At 42.5% G+C, this 18,353-nt stretch overlaps 2 protein-coding genes across 2 annotated transcripts; both read left to right on the top strand.

Moving 5' to 3' along the window:
* The first annotated feature begins 263 nt into the window (after positions 1–263).
* Positions 264–10,967, top strand: LOC128619690 (BEN domain-containing protein 2). Its single transcript, XM_053644022.1, has 9 exons — positions 264–588; positions 1,125–1,225; positions 1,662–1,739; positions 2,200–2,307; positions 2,442–2,799; positions 3,855–3,976; positions 5,850–6,054; positions 6,904–7,107; positions 10,689–10,967. Exons 1-9 carry the CDS (start codon positions 576–578, stop codon positions 10,838–10,840), a joined length of 1,341 nt encoding a protein of 446 aa, XP_053499997.1. The 5' UTR covers positions 264–575; the 3' UTR covers positions 10,841–10,967.
* Positions 10,968–11,094: 127 nt separating this feature from the next.
* On the top strand, positions 11,095–18,303 carry zgc:113423 (uncharacterized protein LOC569178 homolog). Its single transcript, XM_053644021.1, has 10 exons — positions 11,095–11,692; positions 12,243–12,343; positions 12,735–12,812; positions 13,273–13,380; positions 13,515–13,872; positions 14,195–14,383; positions 15,316–15,437; positions 16,768–16,972; positions 17,338–17,541; positions 18,061–18,303. Exons 1-10 carry the CDS (start codon positions 11,680–11,682, stop codon positions 18,216–18,218), a joined length of 1,536 nt encoding a protein of 511 aa, XP_053499996.1. The 5' UTR covers positions 11,095–11,679; the 3' UTR covers positions 18,219–18,303.
* Positions 18,304–18,353: the final 50 nt, after the last annotated feature.

Below are 18,353 nucleotides of genomic sequence, written 5' to 3'. Positions count from 1 at the left end.
AACTATCAGTCTGTACAGGACTTCCTGGAGGTTTTTTTGCAGCCAAAAATGCTTGATTTTGCTACGGTGGTCGCACAACGAGACAGTTTAGCTGTACTCGTGTTTGATGCACGTAAATCGAAGAGCATCTCGGCCCGTATCTGCGGAAAAACTGCGGTCATCTTTAAAAATTGAAAACACTCTCCGACGAATATTGCAGCGTTTCCTTGATTTTGCGTTCATTTCTGTGATGTCGAAAGCACGAAATCCTGCAGCGACTGTCTGGAGTCGGTTACGTTGTTTGAATGTAAATTTAACAGCAAACATGAATTTACACTCGGTCTGCACATCAGCACTGTATTATACACACTACACACCGGTGATTCCGACAGAAATTCTGCACAACTGATCGCACCTTTAAAATGCGACCACTCTGCGTTCCACGAGCGGCCCCGGAACGCGTGTCCGCGCATGCGCAGTGCGCCGCTCAGTGTGCTTGTGGAAGGAGGAACTGAGCAGTTGGAGTGAAATAAACATCCACCTCTGTGCAACATCAGCGGCCAGGAGCAGCAAGAGAAAGAGAAACACCTCGGATCATGTCTTCACACGGTGAGAGACGGGCTTTATATCGCGCTTAGGAAGGAAGGAAGGAAGAAAACAGAGAGAGAGAGAGAGCTGCTAGTGTGTTTATTGTGTGTGCAGGAGAAACACTGCGCTGTGTTCATGCACACATTCCCACATTCCCGGATATTTTGGAGCCTAGACTGCAACAATCAGGGGGGAAAGCTTCCTGATGGATCTAGTGCGCTACATAGGCGGCCTACGTAGTGGACTTTATTTGATAGGTTTATGGATAGACGGCTGTATCCTAAATGACCTCCTTGTGAACACTACATGTGTGTAAGGCGATATTTCATCCCCTCGTGCGGAAGAGGAGGACATTTGGGACACGTTTATCATTTCCAAGGCGAAGTGAAACTCTTCATGTTCCTCAAATCTCAAACCTTTTTATTCCAGGAAGTTCATTTATAATAATCCTGAAGTTTCTTTATGCGTCTAAATGTTTCATCAGAGCTGTCTGGATTGTAAAGTGTGTGTCTTTTTCTCTTGTTTTATATACATATGTGTGTGTGTGTGTCCTACAGATGCCTGGGAGACTAAACTCGAAATCAGGGCGTGTAGTTTTGACTCCAGTCCAGCAGGGGGCGACAAACATAGAGACTGCAGCTCCCCTAATGACTCCACTGTAAACTCATTTTCACTTCTATTCCCTTTAGTTTCAGTTTTATTTATAAAGTTACTAGATCTCATAAAAAGGACACAACTAATAGGAAGTTGAGATGAAGAACAGTGAAACATCATACATTTTTACATCATTGCAAATGACTGATGTTGTGTATTATTTAATATCTATAATGTATTTATATTATATTTAATTTTTAGATATAAAATTAGAAATTGTAGTTGTTTAATTTTATTTTATGTCCGAGAAATGCATAAAAACCGAACATGGTTTAATAGTGCATTCATCTACAGCTAGATCATATATAATAACATATGCTCGATATTTATTGCACAATATTTATAGCGTTCTCTTACTTACCTGAACGTGACAATAAACTCTTTACTCCTCGTGCATTAATTGCTAGAAAGTCAGAAACTTTTTCTCGTTCTGTCTGAAGGCTAAAAGTGAGACGTCTGCAGAGATCTTTGGCACCGATCCTTTGAGAACTCTGGGAGAAATCCTCACCTACTGTCAGGTAACACAATCATATTTCTTGTTACTCCTCAGCGCTGATGAGTTCTGGATGGTGATTGGTCAGAAGGAAAGTGTTGAGTAGTTTTCTATAAGAGCAGCTCTGACGGTAGCACAGCTGCACGTTGCAGGTCTATTTATCTTTAATGCATTATGGTTTCTAAAGTAACGGCTTGTTCACAGGGACGTGTACAGAGGATGCTGCACTGATAATAAACTGATTAAAAAATGAGTGTAATCACTGATAAGGTGAAGTTTTTTGTGAGGAGAAATGTGTTTGTGTAATATTGATGGAAGGAGTCTCCAGTGTCGGAGGTAATGCTGTAACGTCTTCAGGACAGAGAGAGGCTGCTGAGAGTTTGTAGCTGCTATAGTGTAAGCGAGAACAGGAACTAACGTAACGTTGCTGTAATGCTGTTCACTGGATGTTTCTTGGTTTTTATCCTGCGTTATGTTTCCTACAGGTCATGTACGAGGCCATTCAGAAGCTGGATGAGAAGTTTGAGCTGCTGCAGGCGAGAGTGATGCACACTCAGGAGGATCAGATACACGTTGAGGAGGATCAGTCAGAGGTAAAACCAGACACGGAAGCTAACCATGCTCACAATGCTCGCAATGCTCACAATAAGTCAAGCTTAAGATCTAGGACGATGTTATTTTTTAGCATTCGAGGCAGAGATGTAAACTCTTTCTGTTCTTTCTGAAGATTTACACACTGGACGACCAGATAAACGACGAATCGGCTGAAACGACCTACCATGTCCTCCATCACCTAGTTCCTCCCTCAGTTCCTCCATCTCCTGAAGGTTCAAGAACCCTCAGACTTGTTGTTACCTCAGAAAAACCCACACACCCATCACCGTCTCCTCAGAATCAGCCCCAACAGTCGGGTTCGACCTCCAGACCACGTGGAGCTGTGAGAAAAATGCTCTTAGATCAGCGGAAGGTTCCAGAAGATCATCCCGACACCAACACCGGACACTCGGCATCTCCGCAAACAGTGAGGGAAGTCTTACATCATTGCCGGAAAAGTCCCGATCCTCAAACACACAACGCAACCGTAGGTACGTTTCTTGAGCGTTCCATGTAAACATCACTCACACGCACACCCGCACGCAGGTTTTATTGTTATCCCGATTATACACTCCTACATTATTGTGAGGAAATATTGCAAAATAACATTTTTTTTGATCAGTAATTAAACATGTCGTCTTTAAATGCTTCTGAATTTGTTTATTTTAATTTCTTGAAACGAAAAACTAGCAAATAGAAAAAGTAGTGATGTTGCTACATTGTTAGTGCTGTACAGTGTGTTTGGGGGTTAGTCATTCATACAGTTATAATTTAAGTAGAAATTTGTGTTTTATTGTTAGGATCTCCACAAATAACAATAACTCCAGCCATCCAGCATGTCCGCTCCATTCTTTACACATTTTCTAAACTAAATTAACCATGGCGTCTTTTCTTTATCTGCCCAAATGGTCCTCACTGTCTCTATTAGTCATGTGTAATTTTGGAAAGGAATCGACTCACTGAGCCGACTCACGTATGAGCCGTTTTTTATTTTTAAAAAAAAACAACGTTTGTTGTACGTGTAAACTATGAAGTTATTCCAGCACTGTAATTTCATTTAAATGTTTCCATGGAAATCTGTTTTTAACATCTGAGCTCATCATTCGTGTGAATTGATTCAGTACAGTTTGACCCTTTTGTTAGTGAAATCGGAAAAATCCTTTGTTTCTTTGTCTGTCCAAACAGCTAGATGATGGAGCTGAACTGTGATTGTGTCTCGTACATTGTGTCTTAGTCTGTCTTCACTGTTAAATACTGCAAACTTTGTCTGGTTTAAAACAAAATGGCACTGAACTGTTCCAGAGTCGAAAGAGTCGACTCTTATTGGTCAACCGAATCTTATAATCTGACTCACTAAAAAAAAGAGCTGGTATATTTTGTTTATCACGAATCTCTCTAGGCAAACATTTTAGTCACATGACAAACAATTAATTACTCTGATTTATCTGGAAGTTGTGTGACATGTTTGTTGAAATGTTTTGAGATTCAAATGTGTGAACTCGCTGTTTTAGTCAGTATCAAGTGAATGTTTTTTTGTCTTCCACAGAGTGGGCGCCGATGACGTACCCGGAACGTGACCTGCGTGAGAAAGGTAAAGACTGGAAGGCCTGTCTGGCTGTTAAGAACAAAAGAGCCAGACACGTTCGACTGAAGGACAGGAAGCGTAAGGTACGCAGTGTTTTATTGAACATTTATGGAAGTTGTCTCCAGTGTTAGCACTTTGTGGTAAAAGCTTTGCCTCTGCACTCAGTTGCTGGTTCAAATCTGGCTTGCCCCAGTAGGTAGTACCGGAGGGTGAGGGCCAGCCATCGGATTATGGTGAGCCACCTGGAACAACCAGAATTCCCGACGGCTCTTCTGGACCAATATTTGGGTCGTTTCCTCTTTTGTGTGAGTGTCCTATGTCACTCGATATAATTTCTCTTTAATAATTGCAAAGTAGGGGAAGGAGAGCGCAACGTTGGTCCGAACTCACTGACCATTAATTACTTTCACTTGGTCAAAGGTGTGCCTGAGGGTTTTGTCACGAGTCTGCTCCAGAGAGAAGTCCCCGAGAGGAATTTCCCTGTAGGTCGTGCCTTCTTGATGTGGAGCTGACTTTGATGGCCCAGGCAACACCTCCCCAGCCAATGCTGCCCACCCTCCACCTCGTGATTCGCTACCACAGGACCCTTCCATAAATACTTCCCTCACTAATGTCTGAAAACCTGCCCAATGTGTCCCCAGAATTAGTGGATGGGTAAGGTGAGGACTAACTGCCGCCTCCCCTCTATGCTTTTGTCCCCGGAATTTAGTAATGATGGGCACCAGCAGATATTTCTGAATGTCCCGATGCATGCACCTCACTTTCACCAACTGTGCAATTCCTAGTGCATTGAATCAGGCTTTGGTGGACGGTGGTCTGGTTACATCCCCAGTCCACCAAGGTCTGATGTGTACTCCCATATTTTCTCACTGACACGCGGTACATTCCTCCTCGATTGCAGGGGGACCGCGGTGTGTCCGGGATCCGGATTAGCGTTCCTGCTTCCATGAAGGAATGCGTATCTTGGAAATGCCTGGCTTCCCCGCCTTGCTGGCGGACCTGCCTGGGCTTTGCTTCAGTCCTGTTAGGCGCGTGTGTGGAGAAGTTAGGGGAAATATGGGAGGTGAAGGAGAAGGAGAGGAGGGAGGAGCAATGATACCCTGGGACCGGGGAACTGGTTTCGGGTGAATTGGCCCTCGTTTCCATGGTGCAGGGATGGGGGAAGGGTGGGGAGTGGAGGGGGAAGTATGAGAGAGAGAGAGAGAGAGAGAGAGCTTGAGAAGAGGGGGTTCACCTACCCCCGGATTTGCCACCAATTGGTCTGCTGCCAGCTGGATCACCTCACCTGTTCTCCTTGTGCTTCAGGGGTTTCCTCCGGGTACTCTGGTTTCCTCCCCCAGGCCAAAGACATGCATTGTAGGCTGATTGGCATCTCTAAATTGTCTAGAGTGTGTGAATGGGTGTGTGAATGAATATGCCCTGCGATGGGTTTGCACCTCGTTCAGGGTGTCCCTCGCCTTGTGCCCTGAGTTCCCTGGCATAGACTCCAGGTTCCCGCGACACTATGTAGGATAAGCGGTACAGAAAATGTACCCCTTTGGTCAAATCCATTACTTTTCTAGCACAAGGGACAATGGTTAGGTGGTGTGACCTCTAGCGTGCATATCTTTGCTACCTCCTGACCCAGTGACAAAGCTCCTCCAAACTGAGCTACAGTATCTTCCAAATATCTGACATTTTTTTTTTTTTTTTTTTTTAGTCTCAGATTGTACTACTGACTCACAAGTTTCGGTGTCAATCCAAATATCATTCAGTTAAATTAAATGTTATTTGCACTTGTTTTTTGTCTAAGGTAAACAGATATCTTTTTTTGGTCCGGTCCACTAGACAGACCGGAGCCTGAGTGTGATGTGGCCTGTTATCTAACACACGTTTGACTCCACTGCTGTAACCCATATTGCGTTGGATTATTATCGCATCGTGACTTTATCACATTGTTACCTCGTTACTTCGCAGTTTAAGGCCATGAGAGATGCGAATGAACAAGCGGCATCAGTCCAAGAATTCAATCCCGAGCCCACTGCTGAGATCGACGTGGAGCTCTCGGACGGTGACAGCGAGGACCTACAGCAGACGACTACACTTAAAAACAAACTCAAAAGAGAGTCTGGGGAAGAGCTGCTGTCGGAAAACGACTGTTCCTATGAACCGGGTGCTCAGGGTGAGTCTTAACGGGAATTAGAAGCAACTAGGAAGTTGTACAAATCTCATCCAATTCCCACATTAATTTTGCTTTAACTTACCCTCCAGGACTTGCAGAGAAATATTTTAAACTGTTGATTATAATTTTTTTTAAAGATCATTAGGTTTTCTGTTCAGATGGGAGGAGTCTCAGCCTAGTTCAGTTGGTAATGAATCATTTTTTACACTGTGTTTCATTCACCCATTCACGCACCTGCTGCCATGCAAGGCGCTAACTTGCCATTGGGAACAACTTGAGGTGCAGTGTCTTGCCCAAAGACACTTCGGCATGTACAGTCATGCAGGCCGGGAATCGAAACGCCAACCCTACGATTAGTGGACAAACCGCTCTACCACCTGAGCCACAGCCGCCCCATGTCCAGCAGGATCGTATGCAAGCTAGTGGATTTTTTAAATAAAACATTAAACACTTAAAGTCGTTAGACTCAAACCAACCTTAAATAGAACATCGAATAAAGTTAAAAGTCTTTAACGTACGTAATAATTTGAGAGCTACAGCACAACAACGAGCTACTTATATTTGTATCCGGAAGTCGAGTTCGTCCCACATTTATTATTTATTTTTCTCGACCTGAGAGGCTTCAGAAAACATGACATCATTTCTAGTAAGGTAACACTGAGGTTTTTGCGGTGTATTGTGGGATTTTTTTTTGGGACCGAACTTTCCAGTGCACTGGAAGTATTTTGTGATTGAGATGGCTTTTAAAATGGCTGACTCTCTGATCAGTGCCCTGCCTACTGAACTAGGGAGCTGATAATCAGTCACTCTCTGATATGCTAATCAACTTCTTCTCCTCTTTGACTGTAGTGTATCTGGGCCATCCGGATCGGGACGTGAAAGTGCCTCAGTTTGTGATGTACTCGGCGTTACAGAGGCCGAATCCTCCGCTTGTCGCTCGCTACCTCATCAGGTTCATCTTCCCCATGGAAGTGCTGGTGCAGAGCAACGTGTACGGCAATGCCAAGTACGGAATCCAGCCACTGGACCACAACAAGATCTCAGCACTGAGGGGTGACGCACACACACACACACACTCCAACCACATCACTGACTACTCTAGCATGGAAACAATGGCAGAGTATGCTAATGTAACTCTGATATATTGGGTCATGTTATTGTAGCTTAAACACCATGGATCATGCTATAACTCGAATAGAGAATTGAGCAGTAATAATATTACTTCTTACCAGACCTTCAAACATGGAACTGGAGGTTAGACAATTAGACCAAAAAAAGAAAAGAAATATTGTCTAAACCAGGGGTGTCAAGCTCATTTTAGTTCTGGGGCCACATGCAGCCTAATTAGATGTCAAGTGGGCCGGCCCAGTAAAATCATAGCATAATTACCTATAAATAACAATATGTCCATGTTTTTCCCTTTGTTTTCGTGCAAAGAAGTACAAGTACATTAGGAAATATATATCATGAAATACATAGGAAATACATATCATGAATACCCTCAGATTTCTTAAGACAAACATGTGCAATTTGCTTCTGATTATCATTTACATGTGTGCATTACAACTGGTCACAGTGTTTGTACAAATGCAAAAATCTTTAAGTCACAGGTATTTGGAACTGAAAATATAGTATTGCACTTTAAAATTTATGGCATTGCATGAACTATAGGATTCCACCAAACCAATCTCTTTTGTAGTGAAGCTGTTGACTAACATTAAATTGCACATTCTTTAACTATTACTACAGCAAGGATTCATTTTCACAGAACTATATTCTTTAAGTGCAATTAGTGTCTGAAGCAGCATTTTAAAGGAGTTAGTCATTCAATTCAATTCAATTTTATTTGTATAGCACTTTTTATAATAGACATTGTCTCAAAGCAGCTATACAGAAATATCAACACGGTATATAGATATTGAAGGTGTGAATTTATCCCAACTGAGCAAGCCACTGAGTGGCGACGGTGGCAAGGAAAAACTCCCTAAGATGTTAAGAGGAAGAAACCTTGAGAGGAACCAGACTCAGAAGGGAACCCATCCTCATCTGGGTAACAACAGATAGCGTGAAAAAGTTCATTATGGATTTATATGAAGTCTGTTTGGCCTTAGAAGCAGCCGTAGTCCCAGCAATCTGGAATTGGAGTAGATGAGAGCTCCATCCAGAGGTAGGACATCCGAAACGGATCAGGCAGGTCCGGAGATCAGAGAGGATCAGGATCTCTAGTATCTCCATAAAATCGTGTGTGGCTCGACAGAAGGAGAGAGGGACAGAAAAGATTATTAGGACTTTGCTTAGCATAACAGAAAGTCTAGTCAGGGTAGGCTTGAGTAAACAAAGACGTTTTAAGCCTAGACTTAAACACTGATACTGTGTCTGAGTCCCGAACATTAATTGGAAGATGTCATGTCTAGACTACTTGGTTTTTGCTCCTGAAACTTGGCATCTTTTGGTCTGCACAAGTGCATCAATATCAGGCATCATGTCCTGAGTAGCAGCCCTCTCAGAATGTCATTTAAGTGCTTGTGTGTGAGCCTTGAGTGCAATTTTGTTTTATTGATGTTCATTACTGAGAAAACTTGTTCACAAAGGTAGGTTGTCCCAAACATGCACAAAATTTTTGCGGCCAGGGCTGTTCATTTGGGATACCCTGGCAAGAGATAATGATAAAATGTGTCTAAGCCCACTGAGGCAAATTTGTCCTTCAAATCTGCATCACATTGCAAATCAATTATTTCTAGTTGGATGTCGACAAGCACATCGGAAGCTTTCCCTGTGAAGGGTGAGTGAAAAACTGCGAATTCTGTCTCGAGTTCACAAACAACCTGAAACCGTTTCTCAAACTCCCACAGCAATCCCGCAATCTTGTCTTTATACTGTTTCATGTCAGCATTAATGACTGTCGCACATACCTCTCTTAGAGCGGGGAAATGAGCAGGGTCACCACTTGCCAGCTGTGTCTCCCACAAAGTCAGCTTCAACTTGAATGCGTGTATGCTGTCATAAAACTGTGTGAAAGATTTTTTGCGGCCTTGCAACATTTTGTTCAGATTATTCAAGTGCTCTGTAATATCCACCAGAAATGCAAGGTCCTGCAGCCATTCACGAGATTGTAATTCCATCACTGGTTTTCCTTTTTTCTCCATAAACTGTCCGATTTCCTCTCGTAGATCAAGGAAATGCCTCAGCACAGCACCTTGACTTAACCATCTTACTTCAGTGTGGTATGGCAGGCTATGGGTAATGTGATTGTCACTGAGAAGGCAGTCAAACTGACGATGATTCAGACCTGGCTCAGATGAAATAAACAGTTCGGACAACCACCTCCATGACATGATCCATTTTTAACGATTTGCAACACAATGCCTCCTGGTGCAAAATACAGTGAAATGTCCAGAAACCATCTCCTCCATTAGTGGTTTGTACTTTCTCTCTGAATCTTGTCACAACATCTGCTTTTCTTCCGATCATTGCTGGCGCGCCGTCTGTAGCCAGGCTGACAGTGAGGGACCAGTCCACTCCGACTCTGTCCAGCGCTCCAACCACAGAGCCGAAAATGTCCTCAGCTGATGTGGTGTCCATTATAGGCACCAACTCAAGGAACTCCTCAGTGACAGTCAATGTCTCCTTAACTCCACGAATAAATATGGCCAGTTGAGCAACGTCTGTAATGTCTGTGCTCTCATCAACTGCAACAGAAAATGCAAGAAATTACTTGACTTTGTGTTTCAACTGGCTGTCCAAATCTGCTAATAGTTCCGAAATCCTCTCTGCTATAGTATTCCTCGTCACACTAATGTTGGCAAAAGCTTGACGCTACTCGGGACACACGAGTTCTGCAGCCTTCATCATGCATGTTTTAACGAACTCGCCATCGGAATACGGCTTTGATGCTAATGCTATTTCATTAGCAATTAGGTAGCTGGCTTTTACTGCTGCTTCACTGACATCTCGGCACTGGGTCAAAATGGACTGTTGTTTTCTCAGACCCACCAGCAATTCATCTATCTTCTTTCTTCTCAGTTGTCCTTGGAAGCTGTCGTATTTTTTGCCATGATGAGTCTCATAGTGGCGCCGAATATTATATTCCTTGAGCACCGAAACTTGTTGCATACACACCAAGCACACAGGTTTCCCATTCATCTCTGTGAATAAATTGGAAGTGGTCCATTTTTCTCGGAAAACTCTACACTCTGTATCTACTTTTCTCTTTTTTGACAAAGACATTTTGGTTAATGAGGGTGTGGGGCCCCTAGCATGCCCCAGCAGATAATGTGCACCCCTAGTGGATATTTTAGGAATAGCATTTTATTAAATATTTCTTGTTAGTGTCTTTTATGCATTTTTTCACTTTCAAAATTCATCATGTGGGCCGGATTGAACACCCTAGTGGGCCGGTTTTGGTCCGTGGGCTGTACGTTTGACACCCCTGGTCTAAACTGATGGAGGGATGAAGGAGTGAAATATAGTTGCTTCAAAAAAAAACAACAACTCAAAAGATTGAAAATGGTACTGGACGTAACTAAAGTGAGGGGGGAATTAAATAATAAAATAAAGAGGGATAGAGAATGAAAGTGAGTGGAGAGAAAGAAAAGGGAAAGAGAATAAATAAAGTCGTGTTTCTCTCTGTGTAGAGTATCTGTGTGAGCGTTTCCCCAGCATGAAGCTGGATGAAGCTGGACCCAACTGGAAGACTTGCGTCTACGCCATCAATGCCGCCATCCGGATGACCAGACACGCTCTGAAGAAAGGTCCCAAACAGGCACGAGAAGCGATGATATCTTGACCCCAAACAACAACCAACCGGCAAATCACTTTGTGAATCGTAGAGGGTTTTCTTTTCTGTGGGTTTTTTTTGTTGCATAAATACATGCATAACTGAATAAAGTCAGACGGTCTTCGACCCGAGACGACGCCTTGTGTTCTGTGTTTATTTTTTTTTAACTGAAAGATGAGAGAATGCAAATAGACTGTCTTTTTTTTTTAAAGCTACCATCGCACAGTTGTCGCTACAGTAACATGTCACTGTTCGTCAGCTTTAATTATTTAGTAATCTTTAAAATTTCAACATACTGAAGCATAAAATGTTTCCATCTCTGTGTAAATTAACAAACTAATTTATCTACCTTTTCAATACGGTGGTCAAAATTTGCCCCTATATGAGACTGATTTTTTTGTTTGTTTGTTTTTAATTTACTTTAGTGCTTATTTACTTTAATCTAGTTTTATTTTCCTAGTTTCAGTGGTCCCTTAATGTTTAAGTGGGGTCCAGGACACCACTGTACGAGTATTGCGATCTGGACTGTACGATTTGGAGTCGGTTACGTTGTTTAAATGTAAATTTAACAGCAAACATGAATTTACACTCGGTCTGCACATCAGCACTGTATTATACACACTACACACCGGTGATTCCGACAGAAATTCTGCACAACTGATCGCACCTTTAAAATGCGACCACTCTGCGTTCCACGAGCGGCCCCGGAACGCGTGTCCGCGCATGCGCAGTGCGCCGCTCAGTGTGCTTGTGGAAGGAGGAACTGAGCAGTTGGAGTGAAATAAACATCCACCTCTGTGCAACATCAGCGGCCAGGAGCAGCAAGAGAAAGAGAAACACCTCGGATCATGTCTTCACACGGTGAGAGACGGGCTTTATATCGCGCTTAGGAAGGAAGGAAGGAAGAAAACACACAGAGAGAGAGAGAGAGAGAGCTGCTAGTGTGTTTATTGTGTGTGCAGGAGAAACACTGCGCTGTGTTCATGCACACATTCCCACATTCCCGGATATTTTGGAGCCTAGACTGCAACAATCAGGGGGGAAAGCTTCCTGATGGATCTAGTGCGCTACATAGGCGGCCTACGTAGTGGACTTTATTTGATAGGTTTATGGATAGACGGCTGTATCCTAAATGACCTCCTTGTGAACACTACATGTGTGTAAGGCGATATTTCATCCCCTCGTGCGGAAGAGGAGGACATTTGGGACACACTTATCATTTCCAAGGCGAAGTGAAACTCTTCATGTTCCTCAAATCTCAACCCTTTTTATTCCAGGAAGTTCATTTATAATAATCCTGAAGTTTCTTTATGCGTCTAAATGTTTCATCAGAGCTGTCTGGATTGTAAAGTGTGTGTTTGTTTCTATTGTTTTATATATGTGTGTGTGTGTGTGTGTGTGTCTCCTACAGATGCCTGGGAGACTAAACTCGAAATCAGGGCGTGTAGTTTTGACTCCAGTCCAGCAGGGGGCGACAAACATAGAGACTGCAGCTCCCCTAATGACTCCATTGTAAACTCATTTTCACTTCTATTCCCTTTAGTTTCAGTTTTAATTATAAAGTTACTAGATCTCATAAAAAGGACACAACTAATAGGAAGTTGAGATGAAGAACAGTGAAACATCATACATTTTTACATCATTGCAAATGACTGATGTTGTGTATTATTTAATATCTATAATGTATTTATATTATATTTAATTTTTAGATATAAAATTAGGAATTGTAGTTATTTAATTTTATTTTATGTCCGAGAAATGCATAAAAACCGACATGGTTTAATAGTGCAGTCATCTACAGCTAGCATAACATGTATGCTTGATATTTATTGCACAATAAACTCTTTACTCCTTGTGCATTAATTGCTAGAAAGTCAGAAACTTTTTCTCGTTCTGTCTGAAGGCTAAAAGTGAGACGTCTGCAGAGATCTTTGGCACCGATCCTTTGAGAACTCTGGGAGAAATCCTCACCTACTGTCAGGTAACACAATCATATTTCTTGTTACTCCTCAGCGCTGATGAGTTCTGGATGGTGATTGGTCAGAAGGAAAGTGTTGAGTAGTTTTCTATAAGAGCAGCTCTGACGGTAGCACAGCTGCACGTTGCAGGTCTATTTATCTTTAATGCATTATGGTTTCTAAAGTAACGGCTTGTTCACAGGGACGTGTACAGAGGATGCTGCGCTGATAATAAACTGATTAAAAAATGAGTGTAATCACTGATAAGGTGAAGTTTTTTGTGAGGAGAAATGTGTTTGTGTAATATTGATGGAAGGAGTCTCCAGTGTCGGAGGTAATGCTGTAACGTCTTCAGGACAGAGAGAGGCTGCTGAGAGTTTGTAGCTGCTATAGTGTAAGCGAGAACAGGAACTAACGTAACGTTGCTGTAATGCTGTTCACTGGATGTTTCTTGGTTTTTATCCTGCGTTATGTTTCCTACAGGTCATGTACGAGGCCATTCAGAAGCTGGATGAGAAGTTTGAGCTGCTGCAGGCGAGAGTGATGCACACTCAGGAGGATCAGATACACGTTGAGGAGGATCAGTCAGAGGTAAAACCAGACACGGAAGCTAACCATGCTCACAATGCTCGCAATGCTCACAATAAGTCAAGCTTAAGATCTAGGACGATGTTATTTTTTAGCATTCGAGGCAGAGATGTAAACTCTTTCTGTTCTTTCTGAAGATTTACACACTGGACGACCAGATAAACGACGAATCGGCTGAAACGACCTACCATGTCCTCCATCACCTAGTTCCTCCCTCAGTTCCTCCATCTCCTGAAGGTTCAAGAACCCTCAGACTTGTTGTTACCTCAGAAAAACCCACACACCCATCACCGTCTCCTCAGAATCAGCCCCAACAGTCGGGTTCGACCTCCAGACCACGTGGAGCTGTGAGAAAAATGCTCTTAGAGCAGTGGAACGTTCCAGAAGATCATCCCGACACCAACACCGGACACTCGGCATCTCCGCAAACTGTGAGGAAAGTCTTACATCATCGCCGGAAAAGTCCCGATCCTCAAACACACAACGCAACCGTAGGTACGTTTCTTGTTGATGTTTGTAAAAATGGCGGACACCTCTGGCGTTTTGCTTAGCAGTTGATGCTAAGTGTAGTAACAGTGTAATATTATGTATATTATGTAGTGTCTTTTCTTTGTAATTTATCAACACATCTGAGGAAAATGTTGACGTTCCAGACAGTTCTGTCTTGTTTGTTTTGCCGGTGTGCCTTCACAAATTTAAAAATGGTGGAAACCAGAGAAATTTGGTTAGCAGTCTACACTAAGTGTAGTAACAAAACAAAAGTCTTTTTTTTTCATTTCATTTATTAAGTTATGTCACTCTTTTATTTTTCCTCCAGGAAGCAGGAAGTTCGTCATCCCCAGCAGCGTGCTGATGATGGCCAGTGCGATGGCGAGGCCGACGGCGGCCGCTCGCTATCTCATGCGCAGCCTTTTCTCCCGCCAGGAGCTGCTGCACGGGAGCATCAGAGGATACACGTCTAGAGGATTAAAAAAACTCAACCCAGAAAAAATCAACGCCATACGAGGTGAGATACTAACACACACACGCGCGCACACATAAGTTTTATTGTCAGCCTGATTATACACTCCTCCATTATTGGGAGGAAATATTGCAAAACAAAACAATATTTGATATGATCAATAATTAAACAGGGGTGTTTTAGATAAACATGGCTTCTTAAACAACTTCAGCATTTAATTTTAATTTCTTGAAACTAGCAAATAGAAAAAGTGATGATGTTGTTGTTGTTGTTGCATCGTTAGTGCTGTACAGTGTGTTTGGGGGTTAGTCATTCATACAGTTATAATTTAAGTAGAAATTTGTGTTTTATTGTTTGGATCTCCTCAAATAACGATAACTCCAGCCATCCAGCATGTCCGCTCCATTCTTTACACATTTTCTAAACTAAATTAACCCTGGCGTCTTTTCTTTATTTGCCCAAACGGTCCTCACTGTCTCTATTAGTCATGTGTCATTTTGGAAAGGAGTCGACTCACTGAGCCGTCTCACGTATGAGCCATTTAAAAAAACAAAAACGAAAAAAACTTTCCCTCTTCTTTGTTTTACATGTAATCTATGGAGTTATTCCAGCAATGTAATTTCTTTTAAATGTTTCCATGGAAATCTGTTTTTAACATCTGAGCTCATCATGCATGTGAAGTGATTCAGTACAGTTTGATCGTATTGTTAATGAAATCGGATAAATCCTTTGTTTCTTTGTCTGTCCAAACAGCTAGATGATGGAGCTGAACCGTGATTGTGTCTCGTACATTGTGTATTAGTCTGCCTTCACTGTTAAATACTGCAAACTTTGTCTAGTTTAAAACAAAATGGCACTGAACTGTTCCGGAGTCGAAAGAGTCGACTCTTATCGGTGAACCGAAATTTTTGGGATTCAAATGTGTGAACTCGCTGTTTTAGTCAGTATCAAGTGAATGTTTTTTTTTTCTTCCACAGAGTGGGCACAGATGACGTACCCGGAACATGACCTGCGTGAGAAAGGTAAAGACTGGAAGGCCTGTCTGGCTGTTATGAATGAAGGAGCCAGACACGTTCGACTGAAGGACAGAAAGCGTAAGGTACGCAGTGTTTTATTGAACATTTATGGAAGGAGTTTCCAGTGTCAGTGCTTTGTAGCAGTTAAATGTAAAGCTGTGACTTTAAATGTGATCTTCAGGACAGCGGAGCAAGTTTACACTTTGTGGTTTCTCGATAACATGGTAAGCTGTTTGTTGTAACATTTAAAGGGGTGGGACCAAGTAGGTAGCTGAAGTAAGGGGCAGGTGACAATTTGGTGATTTCAGAGAGCCAGTGGGGGTGGGGCTGGGGCTGCGACAAAAATCTACAGTTTTAAACCTGGGTGTCCAATCTTATTTGGAAAGGGCCTGTGTGGGTGGCTCCTGCTCGGTTGGAATGAAAACCTGCAGCTGCCCGGATATTACACCCCCTGCTCAGGGTCACACCTTCCGGCCATCCCGCACCACATCTGCACGTTGTGCCTGTATCTTCTCTTACTGAACCTTCCACACTCATATCCTGGAGACATGGCTAGGGTTAGAACCAGCAACCTCTTCACCCAGAGGCGGCGCGCATCCGATTAAGCCACAGGATCTCATACTTACAATTTTTGTTTTTTGTAATTTTCACTTTTTTATTCTAAATGCAGCCCACAAAAAGCTGCTAAAAAGCAGATTCGACCCAGCAACCTGAAACACCAGAGACCACGACTCTATCCACCGCACCACCGTGGAGCAGGTTGTGGGATGACATTGAACCATTTAGAGGAGATTGAAATGGATGTTTTCCTTCAGATGTTTCCCAATGGTTGAAGTTCAGTGATCATCACTTCTCATCAATCCCTGTTCTTTCTGTAACAATGTATAGCTATAGGCACAACACTAACCAACAAACTGACTTACTGACTTACAATAATAGTTATTTTATATGGAGTAGTTCGAGTCATTACTTGCATCTAACTCTCGCCTGCAGGAACCATGACTCTATCCACTACATCACCAAGAGACACCTTGGTTTAACATCATGAACTAAAGAAAGAGGAACTGTTCAGTATCGCACTAGCTGATTTCAGAACTCAACATACAGTTAGATAAATCATCTTCCCCACTTTATTTCCCCTTTGGTCAAAACCATTACTTTGCCAGCACAAGTAACATCAGTTTGGTGTGATCTCCAGCACACATATCCTCCTAACCTAGCTGACCCAGCTCATCGAGTTATAGAGCAGTTACAGCTACAGATTTTTTTGGTCCGGTCCACTAGGCAGACCGGAGCCTGAGTGTGATGTGGCCTGTTACCTAACACTCGCTTGACTCCAGTGCTGTAAGCCATATTGCGTTGGATTATTATCGCATCGTGACTTTATCACATTGTTACCTCGTTACTTCGCAGTTTAAGGCCGTGAGAGATGCGAGTGAACAAGCGGCATCAGTCCAAGAATTCAATCCCGAGCCCACTGCTGAGATCGACGTGGAGCTCTCGGACGGTGACGGTGAGGACCTACAGCAGACGACTACACTTAAAAACAAACTCAAAAGAGAGTCTGGGGAAGAGCCGCTGTCGGAAAACGACTGTTCCTATGAACCGGGTGCTCAGGGTGAGTCTTAACGGGAATTAGAAGCAGTGCACTTTACTTTTACTTTAACTCACCCATCAGGACTTTTTTTTTTTTTTTTTTTAAAGATCATTTTAATTTGAGGTTTTCTGTTCAGATGTCTGTTTCAGTCTCAGGCTTCAGAAAACATGACATCATTTCTAGTAAGGTAACACTGAGGTTTTTGCGGTGTATTGTGGGATTTTTTTTTTGGGACCGAACTTTCCAGTGCACTGGAAGTATTTTGTGATTGAGATGGCTTTTAAAATGGCTGACTCTCTGATCAGTGCCCTGCCTACTGAACTAGGGAGCTGATAATCAGTCACTCTCTGATATGCTAATCAACTTCTTCTCCTCTTTGACTGTAGTGTATCTGGGTGTTCCGGATCGGGACGTGAAAGTGCCTCAGTTTGCGATGTACTCGGCGTTACAGAGGCCGAATCCTCCGCTCGTCGCTCGGTATCTCATCAGGTTCATCTTCCCGGAGGAAGTGTTGGTGCAGAGCAACGTGTACGGCAATGCCAAGTATGGCATCCAGCCACTGGACCACAACAAGATCTCAGCATTGAGGGGTGACACACACACGCGCACACACACTCGAATCACATCACTGACTACTCTAGCATGGAAATAATAATAAAAACATGAACAACTTGGATACATCCAACTCAAATAACTCAGATGATGTTAACTCAAACAGGTTAGAATTCCAATGCAAATATCTTGGCTAATGCTAACTAGTATTCCAAACTCTGATCATTCCAGATCAAACTCAGAATATGCTAACGTAATTCAGGTACCTTGGGTCACGCTAACATAACTCGAATAGAGAATTGAACAGCAGTAATATTACTGTAGCACATTTCAGTGAAAAGTTACTGTAATATATAATGGAGGTTAGACAATTAGACAAACGTCTTTGGATGGATGAAAGAATATAGTCAAGTAGAATATAGTTTCCTCAATAAAACCCTCAATCATATATACACATATATATAGTCTCTCTGTGTGTGTGTGTGTGTGTGTATATATATATATATATATATATATATATATATATGTAAAAAATAGTCACGTTTCTCTCTGTGTAGAGTATCTGTGTGAGCGTTTCCCCTACATGAAGCTGGATGAGGACGGACCCAACTGGAAGGCTTGCGTCTACGCCATCAATGGTGCCATCCGGAAAACCAGACACGCTCTGAAGAAAGGTCCCAAACAGGCACGAGAAGTGACGCTGGTGACATCATGACTCCGAACAATAAACAACCGCCAGATCATTTTGGGAATTTTTTTATTTTTTTTTAATGCATAAATAAATAAACACACACAAGCAACGTTGACGTCAATTCAGTTTATTTGCAAATAGAAATTAATTATGAAAAAA

The sequence above is a fragment of the Ictalurus furcatus genome, chromosome 15, assembly GCF_023375685.1.
Source record: "Ictalurus furcatus strain D&B chromosome 15, Billie_1.0, whole genome shotgun sequence".
Taxonomy (NCBI): domain Eukaryota; kingdom Metazoa; phylum Chordata; class Actinopteri; order Siluriformes; family Ictaluridae; genus Ictalurus; species Ictalurus furcatus.
This window is presented reverse-complemented; position numbering and strand designations above follow the sequence as displayed.

Excerpts from the sequence above, each read along its gene's own strand:
- LOC128619690 (XM_053644022.1), top strand. Across the intron at positions 3,977-5,849 it reads TGAAGGACAGGAAGCGTAAG|TTTAAGGCCATGAGAGATGC; the intron begins GTACGCAGTGTT and ends GTTACTTCGCAG. Across the intron at positions 6,055-6,903 it reads CTATGAACCGGGTGCTCAGG|TGTATCTGGGCCATCCGGAT; the intron begins GTGAGTCTTAAC and ends CTTTGACTGTAG.
- zgc:113423 (XM_053644021.1), top strand. Across the intron at positions 12,813-13,272 it reads AAATCCTCACCTACTGTCAG|GTCATGTACGAGGCCATTCA; the intron begins GTAACACAATCA and ends TGTTTCCTACAG. Across the intron at positions 13,873-14,194 it reads AACACACAACGCAACCGTAG|GAAGCAGGAAGTTCGTCATC; the intron begins GTACGTTTCTTG and ends TTTTTCCTCCAG.